At 40.6% G+C, this 11815-nt stretch overlaps 1 protein-coding gene and 1 long non-coding RNA gene across 2 annotated transcripts; both read right to left on the bottom strand.

Moving 5' to 3' along the window:
- Positions 1 to 187: 187 nt before the first annotated feature.
- On the bottom strand, positions 188 to 1745 carry LOC118965306 (uncharacterized). The gene is made up of 4 exons (XR_005052623.2): positions 1716 to 1745; positions 1587 to 1613; positions 841 to 863; positions 188 to 520 (listed from the first exon to the last, which is right to left on the bottom strand). It is a non-coding gene; the product is annotated as an uncharacterized LOC118965306 (long non-coding RNA).
- A 1032-nt stretch (positions 1746 to 2777) lies between these two features.
- Positions 2778 to 11326, bottom strand: pa2g4a (proliferation-associated 2G4, a). The gene is made up of 12 exons (XM_021609950.3): positions 10950 to 11326; positions 7735 to 7863; positions 7214 to 7319; positions 6078 to 6147; positions 5834 to 5990; positions 5588 to 5666; positions 5148 to 5226; positions 4878 to 5011; positions 4604 to 4698; positions 4393 to 4520; positions 4166 to 4219; positions 2778 to 4083 (listed from the first exon to the last, which is right to left on the bottom strand). The coding sequence occupies exons 1-12, from the start codon at positions 11032 to 11034 to the stop codon at positions 4018 to 4020; spliced, it is 1182 nt and encodes a 393-aa protein (XP_021465625.1). The 5' UTR covers positions 11035 to 11326; the 3' UTR covers positions 2778 to 4017.
- Positions 11327 to 11815: the final 489 nt, after the last annotated feature.

The raw sequence follows: 11815 nt of genomic DNA, 5'->3' as shown, positions 1-11815 counted from the left end.
AACCCCAAAGGCTATCCTTAAGTATGAGTCAAGAACCTGAACCCATATCAATACCCAAAGGCATTTCACAAACTAAGTGTGCTGCAATATGGTTTCAAGAGTTGCCTCGTTCTCATAAGGATTTTACTGTAGGGCTAACATGTGGCTTGAAAGACACGACCAATAAATCAATTAACAGGGAGCAATGTAGTTAGTAAACCAAATATTTATTATGGTCTTTACAACTGTGCTGGGCAGATGGTATAAGGCCAGAATTAAAAACGACCAAAGATTCAATCTCAGGTCTTCCTCGCCATTCTCCAGTAGTCAGCCAGAAGCCACTTGCAGAGTAGAAGACTGGGTAGCCGGGATCTGTCCTTTACGCCATTGCAACGTTTGCTTCAGACTACCACGTTCAGCTCTTCACATCATGGACTGCAGTCTTCAGTCACCAGAGAGGGCTTGGAGATCACAGCTGTAGGGTATGGATGGGCCAGTCTACTTAGACCTCTGCCTCATCTTTCGCCTTTTACGCTTCAGCCTACAGACAAGCGTGACAATGAGTGAACAGCACTACATTACATGCAAAACTACACAGCCATATCAGTTGAGATTGCAAAGTAACTGTAGGGACTTTAACAATGATTAAGTCTACACCAGTACTCAATGACAAAGTGTACACCCAGAATTGAACTCAATGAGCCCGAAATTGTGCTAAGCATGATTCTCAAAGTAAAACGCAAGTCCAGCCAATCTTGCAGTGTATCAATTGCTCTGTATACACGGAGCACCGTGTTTGGCTAATAACAACTTGTACCATTCATATCCAACATTTGAATTAAGGCAAAGAATGATTCTTACCTGCGCATACGCTTCTTCCTCCACTGTAATAAAAATAAAAAAAACACTTGTTAAGTGAAAATCCACATTCAAAACAAGCAAAGTATTTTGTTAACATGCTGAGTATGATTTGAGATTAACGTCACTGCATGTTTTGAATAAACATGGCACTAGAAATCACTACCATGTTGCATTACTGCAGGCTACAAAAGACACCAAAAGCAACATTGCTAGTACCTTTCATGTGCCACTGGGCCGTTCTAACTACACAAAAGAAAAATAAAACGCAACATGTAATGTGTTGGTCACCACGTTTCATGAGCTGAAATGAGCAAAGAAATAAAAATAAAAAGCTAATTTCTCTCATTTTGTGGACAAATGTTGACATTCGTTATTAGCATTTCTCCTTCGCCAAAATAATCAACCTGGTAGCTGTGGCATAATCAAGCCTATTAAACATGTGGGCGGGCAAGTGTCCCTGTCCAGTCATGTGAATGCCATAGATTTGGGCCCAATTAATTTTCGATTGAGCGACTAACTCCTTAAGGTGTTGAAATTGTTGCGTTAACATTTGTTAGTAATTATATATATATATATATATATATATATATATATAACCCTGCGACAAAGACCTACTAGTACACCAGTTAAGTTAAAACAAATAAAGGAAGCTAGAAAAAGGTTCGCCTGGCGTTAGCTAGCCACTGACGAGTAGTGACAAAGAGCCAAACAAAAACCCGCCAATAAGTTGATATTCATCAATTTACCTTTGCTCTCATCTTGTGGAGATGTGTCTGCAATAAAATATATAACAAAGTTGTTAGATGCAATGGATGCCAACCATTTATTCCAGATTAGTTTGGATTCGTTTCGGGATAGAATACTATAAGACTTACCACTAAAGCGAGGACACCAACTTGAAAGAGGATGTGACTAAGAAAGGGGAGGGGATTTATAGTGCCAACGCAAAACACACGTCATATTAAATTGCCCCTTGCTCAGCTTAGTGCTCACTGGGAGATGTAGGCAGAAAGAATTGAACATAAACTAATATTTTATGTTGGAATTATGCACCTGTGCACAGGTATGTTTAGTTGGTCTACAACCGTGTAAGTCTATGGATTCAGTTTGTAATAGCAAGATGGGGCAGACTTAAGCCATAAGACTAACAAAATGGCCACAAAGACTATCTGCATGGACCCTTCTATTTTATTTTGTAGTTTTGCACTGACTCTATGCACACTTTACTTTATGTAAACAGAGCCAAATATGTTGATACATTTATTTTAGTTTATTTATTAAAAGTCACCTTGTCCAAAATATTTACATGGCCAACATGAAACAGCCCTTATTTTAAGGGTTTCTAAAATCCCCTGAGATAATGTTAAGGTGGAAAAACGATTGGAACAATTTCCATTTGACACTAGATTTTATGGGTATTGTGACACCTCCACTATTGGGCTCTATTGTAAACATGGTATTGTCACTGACTGTTACTTACTTTGTGTACTTACTTTGATTTCTCATGTTTTTTTTCTACTTGACTTTTTAATGTACTTTTCATAGTAATACTGATTACTGCATTGTTGGGAAAAAGCAAGCAAAAAAAATACATTTTACTGTACTTGTACACAACTTTAAAAATGTGAAACTTTCCATCCATGTAACTTTCCTTTAAAATCTCATCAAGCAAATCAAAGGTTTAAAAACTCTGTGAGCAAGTTATTTTTCACCACACTAAATATCTGCGGTCCTCCTTACAGATATATATAATCAGAAGAACTCTGATCATGGTGAAACTGAAGGTCCAGGGACCCGTAGATAACATAGGATTTTCATCTGTGCCCTATACAGTCCATGAGTTGTGCTCTGATGGTAGAATTGTGTTTCATAGATCAAAAGCATCAATAGAATTATAGTGGAAACTACTTTTAAAAAATAATAAAAACACAAGGCACTGGTATTATAAAGTTTATTGAATGTTTTCTTCATTTTTTGAAAATAAAACAAAAACACAGGGGATCTGTATGTTGACTTACATGAACTCTTTGTGCATGTCTGAGCTGACCAAATTAGGGTACATGGGGAGGTTATTCTGATGGCTGGCTTAAAAAAATACTTGTATGCAATTACATCAAAAATGTGTGCATAGTTTCCACAGAAAAGTAAACTAAACTAACTAACTAACTGTCACTAAAATCATTCTACTACAACTGTTGTCAATGTAGCTTTGCCAGATAATGATATATCTTACTTAGCAGAATAATGGGTTTGCATAAAATATGATTTCATGCAGTTCTGATTGAAGACACGGTTTAAAAGCTCCACTAAAAAGTTTCATACGTTAGATGGTTGATAAAAATTAGGTATCGTTGAAAATAAAAACCTATTTTTAAAAATTGTTTGACTGAAAACGCACTACTTCCTAAAAAAAAAATCCCCTACCAGGAAAGAAGGGGCTGGCAGTAAACGTAGCAGGGTTCGTTCCCCATAAACTATTCAGGTGTTGGTGCGAGAATTCTGTTCTCTAAATTCTGTGCTCTAACCATCCAATTCTGTCATGTTTGAATAACTAACACTTGAACCAAATAGGATTCTAGGGCAAAACATTTGAGGGGCTAAGTCAGTCTCCTTCATGTACAATGAAAATACCAAGTCAGCTTATCAGGGTTTGGAATTATTACAAAGTGACTGGAACCCCAACATTATTTTACAACAAATATCATCCAGTTTAAATTAAAACTTGCTTTATTTACTCTTTTTTGTTAATTTAGAAAGTTTATAAAACTTCACCTATAGATGGCAACCATCCTGAAGTCAGGAAGTTACATCACCTAACAATAAGGTGTAAAAACACTGCTACAAAAGGTTATTTATCCATCATATTCCAAAAATGTGTTTCCCCAATCTAATATTCCAGTTAAGTATCAATGGCAAATATGTTGTTTACAACAATGTGTTACACAGGTGTGACCCTCATTCAGAATCAAATGAATGATGTGGGACACAAAATTGTATTTTTCAACAGATTTGAGATCTATCAGATTTATTCAATGGGCCATATGCTAGAAAAGGGCATGTGGGTCAAAAAGAGCTAACAGTTGGGGAAGATTTAGATTAACTTTTTAAGTTTCCATTCTTTGGGTGGGGGGGGGGGGGGGTGTATGTATGTCAGGGTGTTGGAAGACAGGTAGCCATCTACTCTGCCACCTTTTTGCTCTCCTCAGTTGGCTGTCCAGTAGCGGTTTCCACAGTCTTGGAGGCCTAGGAGAGAGGAAGGAGGGCACAGATAAGAATGGAGAGAGCGAAGAGTGTATCGACTTAATTAGTTTCTCATATCAAATACCTTCTTTTTCTTCTTCTTCTGTGTTTTGCGACTAGCTGAGCTCTGCAGTAGAGTCTGAAGGGGGAGAGCACAACAGAGCTGGCAAGTGTGGAAATATAACGGTCAAATCCTGCCGCCAACTCAGTTATCTAGTTCAGGCTCTGAGATGCAAATCCCTGTTCATGGATAGTTATTCATGTAATATGAGCAGTGAAGAGCTTTTCAGGTTGCCTGGGAGCCTTACTTACCCTAAGCTCTGCGTCCTGCACTTCGTGCTCTGACTTGTAGAGCTCTGGCTCAAAGGGTCCGCTGGTGATTCTATGGGGGCCGTTGGCCATCAGCAGCACTGTGAACTTAAACTGGGCCACAAACTCTCCTGGGAGACAGAGTGAGAGATGAGACAGGTAAATCGAAACAGAAGAGCACAGAGGATAGGAAAAGACAGATGCAGAGACTCACCCTCCTTCTCGTTGAGCACACTGAAAGGCTGAAGCAGTTCGTGTTTGGCACACTCGACCACGCCCAGGCGGGCTTTAGCCTCGTCCTCAAACGCCCTGAGAGGAGAGCAACAGGACAGACCCGTTAGCTGAGGAGGTTTCCAACAGACATTCAAAGCACCTGACTCAGCATCAGAGATGGTTGATGAATTTTTTAAAAATAAGAGTATGGTCTTGATATGGGGTTGGTTATAACATCTCTGACACTCCTAATGTGCTTCCATTTGGTATCCTACCTGAGAGTGAAGGGCATGGCGTCGAAGCGTCGCTCCACCTCACTGAAGAACATGCGGGAGGTCTTCATCTTCAGCCCGTACTGCTTACTGGGGTCCCTCTTGTAAATTGTGGTCCTCTGGCCTCCATCCCTGGCCTGGGTATAAGAGCATAGAAACATTGGACAGGCACATTTAGCCAGGTAAGAAATGTAAAGGAAAACGATTAGGGGCTTCTTAGGACAGTTCATTGGGGCAGTGAACAAAAAAAATAAACATCTCCCTCTCTTTTACCTTCCCTTCACCAGTGCTGATCAGGACATCCACAGCGTAGACCTCGTGCACCTCAAACTCCGCCTTCTCATGGTCCTTCCTGCAGACGGGCATCAACAGTAACAAATCCGAGCAACTCACGCAACTCAAAGCTTTCAGTTATCATTCAGTCTTAGTGTCCTCCTGTCTGTCTTTGTGGTATTGCACTTTGTCAAAGCACTATTCTCTGGGGTGACAGGAATTATTACAAAGTGTGACTGGGCGGCAGGTAGCCTAGTGGTTAGAGCGTTGGACTAGTAACTAGTAGCTAACAAAGTAAAAATCTGTCGTTCTGCCCCTGAACAAAGCAGTTTACCCATTGTTCCTAGGCCGTCATTGAAAATAAGAATTTGTTCTTACCTGACTTGCCTAGTTAAATAAAGGTAAATTAAAAGTGTTCAAGTGCTCGGACAATAATGTACCTTTGCTGGTCTGTGGGGTTCTGAATGATGGTTTTCTCTCCATCGATGATGTGCTGCTTCAGCTGATGAGATAACATACCTTAAACAGAAAGGCACCAAAAAACAACAACATTGCAAAGTTTTTCTCCCTACATTTGACTGTTGTCACACAACAGTAAACTTCATACGTTAAAGGTCAGATAAAACTGTTGATTCACTATCTTAGACCCATGAACCAGAGTCAACTTAACTAGCAAAGGCACTCACCCTCAATGGCCGTGCATTTGAATGACTGAGCAATCTTGTTCCATGCCTCCGTCACCTTTGAGTTCTGGTTGCCAGGCTTGACAAGGCGTAGGGCTGCCTCCGCACACATGTGAGCTGCATTGATCACATCAGCTTTCTTCCCTGTCACTGGAGCCTCCTACATACACAGGGAAGAGGTGGGAACTTTAAGCCTGTTGCGATGAGGGATCAAAAACCAAGTCATAAGGCCATACAAGGTACATACCTTAGTAGCTCCCACAACAAAACTATGAGCTACATTAGAGATGAAGCCATCAACATGGACACCAAGATCACTGCAGAAATAAAGGGGGCAGAGATGGAAAGGAAAAGGGGAGATGAAAATGTGATAAGTCATGAGGAAAATAGAAGTGCATCAGACATTCAGAATTATTTCTGCCAGGGGTGTGAATACTTATGTAAATGAGATATTTCTGTATTTCATTTTCAATAAATTTGGAAACATTTCTATAAACATGTCATTATGGAGTATTCTGTGTAGATAGGTGAGAAAAAAATCAATTTAATCAATGTTGAATTCAGGCTGTAACACAAACTGTGGAATAAGTCAAGGAGTATGGATACATTTTGAAGGCACTGTATGTAATTGTGTAAAAGGACTAGATGAGATTATTATTTCAATGTTGTGTTCCCAAAGATCATATGGGAAAGACGTCAACAAAAAATACAAGGTCAGACAAATACGAAAGAATCGAATGTGTGTGATTATATTACGTTGAGTGAGGATGTGCTGAGGGTAAGTTTTGTTACTGGTTTGTTCATGTTCACCTACAACAATACTGCAGGGGGCTCAATGTAGCTCAAAGACAGCAACACTAGCAATTTCATTGTCATGGTGGAAGGACACACCCAGGATTTTGTTATAGTAATGAAAAAGGTTACTTTTCAGATTCTAAGAATGGCACAGCCATACAGTACCACAGCATAAGCTGGCATTTAACCATTAGTTGGGTCTTAAACACATTACACTCACAATATTCCTAACAGTGACATTATTATATATTGACACAAAACAGGAAAGGTAGGGTCAGAGATGAAGACAAAAGTGGGCAATTCAACAACTAAGATGATGAGGCTTGTTTAACTACGCAATGGCCAAAGTGACAATTGAACACCAATGCCAGATGAACAAGACATGTAATCCAATCATTACTTAGAATTTGCCACATGACAGATAGACATACGGCACACAGACATACAGAGAGACGAGACCTAACAGAAAATACAAGCCAACAGCCAAGCATCAGATGCATGAGAACACAGCACACAAGATGACAGACGAGAGAGGTACTGGAGACACAGAGTGATGGGGGCCACGTTACTGCAGATGGAGGTTCCTACATTTTGACCAGGTCCCCATCTTTAAGTGTGTAGTCAGGGTCACTCTTCAGGGGAGAGAAGTGGCAAACACAGTTATTGACTGAGACGCTGGTAGGGAAGGCAATGCCTGGAAAAGGGAAGAGAGAACCACCAAATCTTTAATTTAAAATAATCTGTAGTGTTTGTGAGAGAGACCTGACTGATGTCAAATTACATCCCTATTCTTGCCCTATATCACTCTTCATAGTTCTGTCATCTCACTGGCATATTCAATGACCCATCCCACGTTCAGGCTCATTGTGAATGTGTGGCATGGACACATGCAGACTCCTGCCACAGGCTGAACTGATCAGGTGATGTTTCTAATTTGGAGACAGTATGACAACACATTAACCACATGAGAACAACCACTGCTTTGAACCACCTGCCCTACATAAACAGCTATGGGAGACAGGGCAAACAGTTTTATCAGTACAATAAATAGCCCCATTCCTCTTGCACTTCTCACCCATCCTTATCTCCCCTCTATCCCAGCCCCTCACCTTTCTTTAAATCCTTCTCCTTCCTGAAGACCTTGCCAGTCTCGACCATGATGTGAGCATCTCCCTTCTCACACAGGTTGACGACAGACACCCCTGACTTGGCCGCCTCAATCACCACACGCAGGGCCTCTGGATAACAGAAGAGAGGGCGGTCAGGGGAATAGGAGGTGGAGCGGTATCAGACAGATGAGGTCAAAAAGATTTGAGTGTAGAAGTGAGACCAAAGATGTCATTATTACATTCAATCACACCATATGCGTTCTCTATGAATAAGACTACCCATTATGGTTGTATTGTGTCATGATGAATCAGCAGCCATTTAACAAGTTTCATTGTCAGGTTACTTTTATTTTATTATTTTATTTCACCTTTATTTAACCAGGTAGGCTAGTTGAGAACAAGTTCTCATTTACAACTGCGAACTGGCCAAGATAAAGCATAGCAGTGTGAACAGACAACAGAGTTACACATGGAGTAAACAATAAACAAGTCAATAACACAGTAGAAAAAAAAAAAAAAAAAAAAAAAAAAAAGAGTCTATATACTATGTACAGCTGCAGCGATCGGTTAGCTGCTCAGATAGCAGATGTTTGAAGTTGGTGAGGGAGATAAAAGTCTCCAACTTCAATGATTTTTGCAATTTGTTCCAGTCACAGGCAGCAGAGAACTGGAAGGAAAGGCGGCCAAATGAGGTGTTGGCTTTAGGGATGATCAGTGAGATACACCTGCTGGAGCGCGTGCTACGGGTGGGTGTTGCCATCGTGACCAGTGAACTGAGATAAGGCGGAGCTTTACCTAGCATGGACTTGTAGATGACCTGGAGCCAGTGGGTCTGGCGACGAATATGTAGCGAGGGCCAGCCGACTAGAGCATACAGGTCGCAGTGATGGGTGGTATAAGGTGCTTTAGTAACAAAGCGTTTGGCACTGTGATAAACTGCATCCAGTTTGCTGAGTAGAGTATTGGAAGCCATTTTGTAGATGACATCGCCGAAGTCGAGGATCGGTAGGATAGTCAGTTTTACTAGGGTAAGTTTGGCGGTGTGAGTGAAGGAGGCTTTGTTGCGAAATAGAAAGCCGATTCTAGATTTGATTTTGGATTGGAGATGTTTGATAGGAGTCTGGAAGGAGAGTTTACAGTCTAGCCAGACACCTAGGTACTTAGAGATGTCCACATATTCTAGGTCGGAACCATCCAGGGTGGTGATGCTAGTCGGGCATCCGGGTGCAGGCAGCGAACGGTTGAAAAGCATGCATTTGGTTTTACTAGCGTTTAAGAGCAGTTATGAGTCATAACCTAGGGACTGAGGTCAGTCGCTGAAGTCCATAGCTGGAAACCAGCCAAACATCCAGTGCCAAACATTCAGAAAGTATTCTTACCCCTTGACCTTTTCCACATTTTATTGTGTTAGAGCCTGACTTTAAAAAAAATATCTACAAAATTTAGATTGTAGGCCAGTGACACACACACACACACACACACACAATACCCCATAAAGTCAAAGTGGAATTATGTTTTTAGAAATTTGTACAAATTAATTACAAATGAAAAGCTAAAATGTCTTCAGTCAATAATTACTCAACCCGTTTGTTATGGCAAGCCTAAATAAGTTCAGAAGAAAAACATGTTTAACAGGTCACATAAGGTGCACACGCATTGTGTGTAGTCTTAAAAATGATTTTTGAATGACTACCTCATCTCTCTACTTCACACATACAGCACCTATTGACATATATTTTTTAAATTAAATGTAACCTTTAACTAGGCAAGTCCGTTAAGAACAAATTCTTATTTACAATGACGGCCTACACCGTCATAGGTTAGTTTTGAGGAGTAACTACAATGTTGTTGATCCATCCACAGTTGTTTTCTCAGATCACAATCATTTAACTCTGTAACGGTTTTAAAAATCACCAATGGCCTCATGGTGAAATCCCTGAGTGGTTTCCTTCCTCTCCGACAATGGAGTTAGGAAGGACTCCCTGTATCTTTACAGTGACTGGGTGTATTGATACACCATCCGATGAGTAATTAATAACTTCACCATGCTCAATGCAGTGTCGGCTATTTTTACCCATCTACCAATAGGTGCCCTTCTTTGCGAGGCATTGGAAAACCTCCCTGATTTTTTGTGGTTGATTCTGTGCTTGAAATTCACTACTTGAATTTTTCTTTAACACAGTGAGTCCATGCAACATATGACTTGTTAAGCAAATATTTACTCCTGAAATATTCAATACTTAGGCTTACCATAACAAAGGGGTAGAATCATTATTGACTCAAAACATTTGTAAGTCTTTAAAAACAAAATTCCACTGACATTGTAGGGTATTGTGTGTAGATCTGTGGCATATGTCAATTTAATAATTTTTAAATTCAGTCTGGAACACCAAAAGGTGGAAAAAGTCAACGGGTGTGAATACTTTCTGAAGGCACTGTAGCCAACAGTATATCCGTTAGACCTAAATTTCACTTAACTTGAAACAAGTAGCTAACGTTAAATAGCTACCTACCCACACAGCTGGCTAACTATCAAATTCTGTTGTTCCAATTAATCTGTTAGTCAGGCACAATCATATAGCTACAATTTGTGTGGTTGACATGGAAACATAAATGCAGTTATCCCCAAACTGTGAACTAGCTAGCTAGCTATGACTTCTAGAGTAGCTAGCCAACTAGCTACATCTAGATAACTAACAAATAAGGTGGTTGGTTAGCTAGCTTGCTTGCTAAACTCGACAGCTAGCTGTCTGATGTGACTAACTGTTAAATCACCTACAGCCTACGTTGTTGACAAAATAACCGCGTTAACATTGTTCACGTGAGGTCAGCTTGCTAGCACCAAGTTACTAGACAACTAGGACTGGGCCCCATTTCCATTCCACACGTTTCTAAATCTGCGACTAGCATGTCAAAGCACATGGCTGTTGGACTGTGCCTTCTTAGTCATTGATTGGGCTTGTTCGACAGTACATGCGACTGCCAACTGGCTGATCTCCAACATCACCTTGAATCATAACGATTAATTATAATTTGTAGATCCGTCGGTCACAATTCACCCATGATACATTCACTGTTTTGACGCTCTCGAACAAGGCCATTGGTATGTGCCTACCTGTTATGGTGACTACACTGTCACTATGGGCTGTGTGTACGAAACGAATGGCATGCAGAGTAGGTCACCTCATTTCAAGTCATTCCGATCGGACACTTACGGTTGGCGATGTCACCTCCCATTTTGTACTTGGTGACAACCAAGTCCTCCGCGATGGTCTGTTCTTGTTCTTCGTTGTCAGACATCTTGACAACGTCTCTCTTTACAACACTTTTCCCGATATGTCAAGCTCCAAGACCAACACACATCCAAAGCTCCACTCCGCTGATAAAAAGCCCAGCACCCTCATTCCAGATTCTCCTCCCACCCCCTTCCTACGTAAGAACAAAAAACGTCCCAACAACCATGCCGCCAAAATGAGAAGTGAAGCTTCATGGTTTAGATTGTAGTTTTTCAATCCCCTTCAAGTTACTATACCTATACACGTAGCACCACAGAATAAACTACATTTCACACATTCATCTACATCCACAACATGGGTTGCGTCACAGGTCGTCTTTTTTTGTATTGGCACTGTGACGGAGCACCACCATGCCAAGAAAGGTTATAATCACTACTGACTCAAGTAGTAAATATTGTGCAAAATGTGGGTGACACATCATCATCCTAATCATCATACTCTCCGGTGACTCTGGAGCAGTCTAAGCTCTGGAGAAGAGTCCTTTAGATACAGACGGAAAATTATTCGGTGGTTATCATCAATCCAGACAACAGTGATCACTCAGACTCACTGAGCACGATATACGGAGAGAAACCCCATCCCAACAGAGGGCCTTACTGCCTTTGTCAAATCAAGTTGTTACTTTATAATGTGATAAAATACAAATACCACATGATCATCTGCTTTGAATTAAGTTTGTGTTAATCATGGAAATGGGAATTTCAGCGCTGTGCCATTTCTTTTGATGCCCTAAGGGGAGAGGAACATTTATGAGTGTCTTACAAGTAGGCTAAACATTTGAAAAC

This window comes from Oncorhynchus mykiss, chromosome 7 (assembly GCF_057628025.1).
Source record: "Oncorhynchus mykiss isolate SJ-2025 chromosome 7, ASM5762802v1, whole genome shotgun sequence".
NCBI classification, from domain to species: domain Eukaryota; kingdom Metazoa; phylum Chordata; class Actinopteri; order Salmoniformes; family Salmonidae; genus Oncorhynchus; species Oncorhynchus mykiss.
The sequence above is the reverse complement of the archived record's forward strand: the minus strand, read 5'-3'. Positions and strand labels throughout refer to the sequence as shown.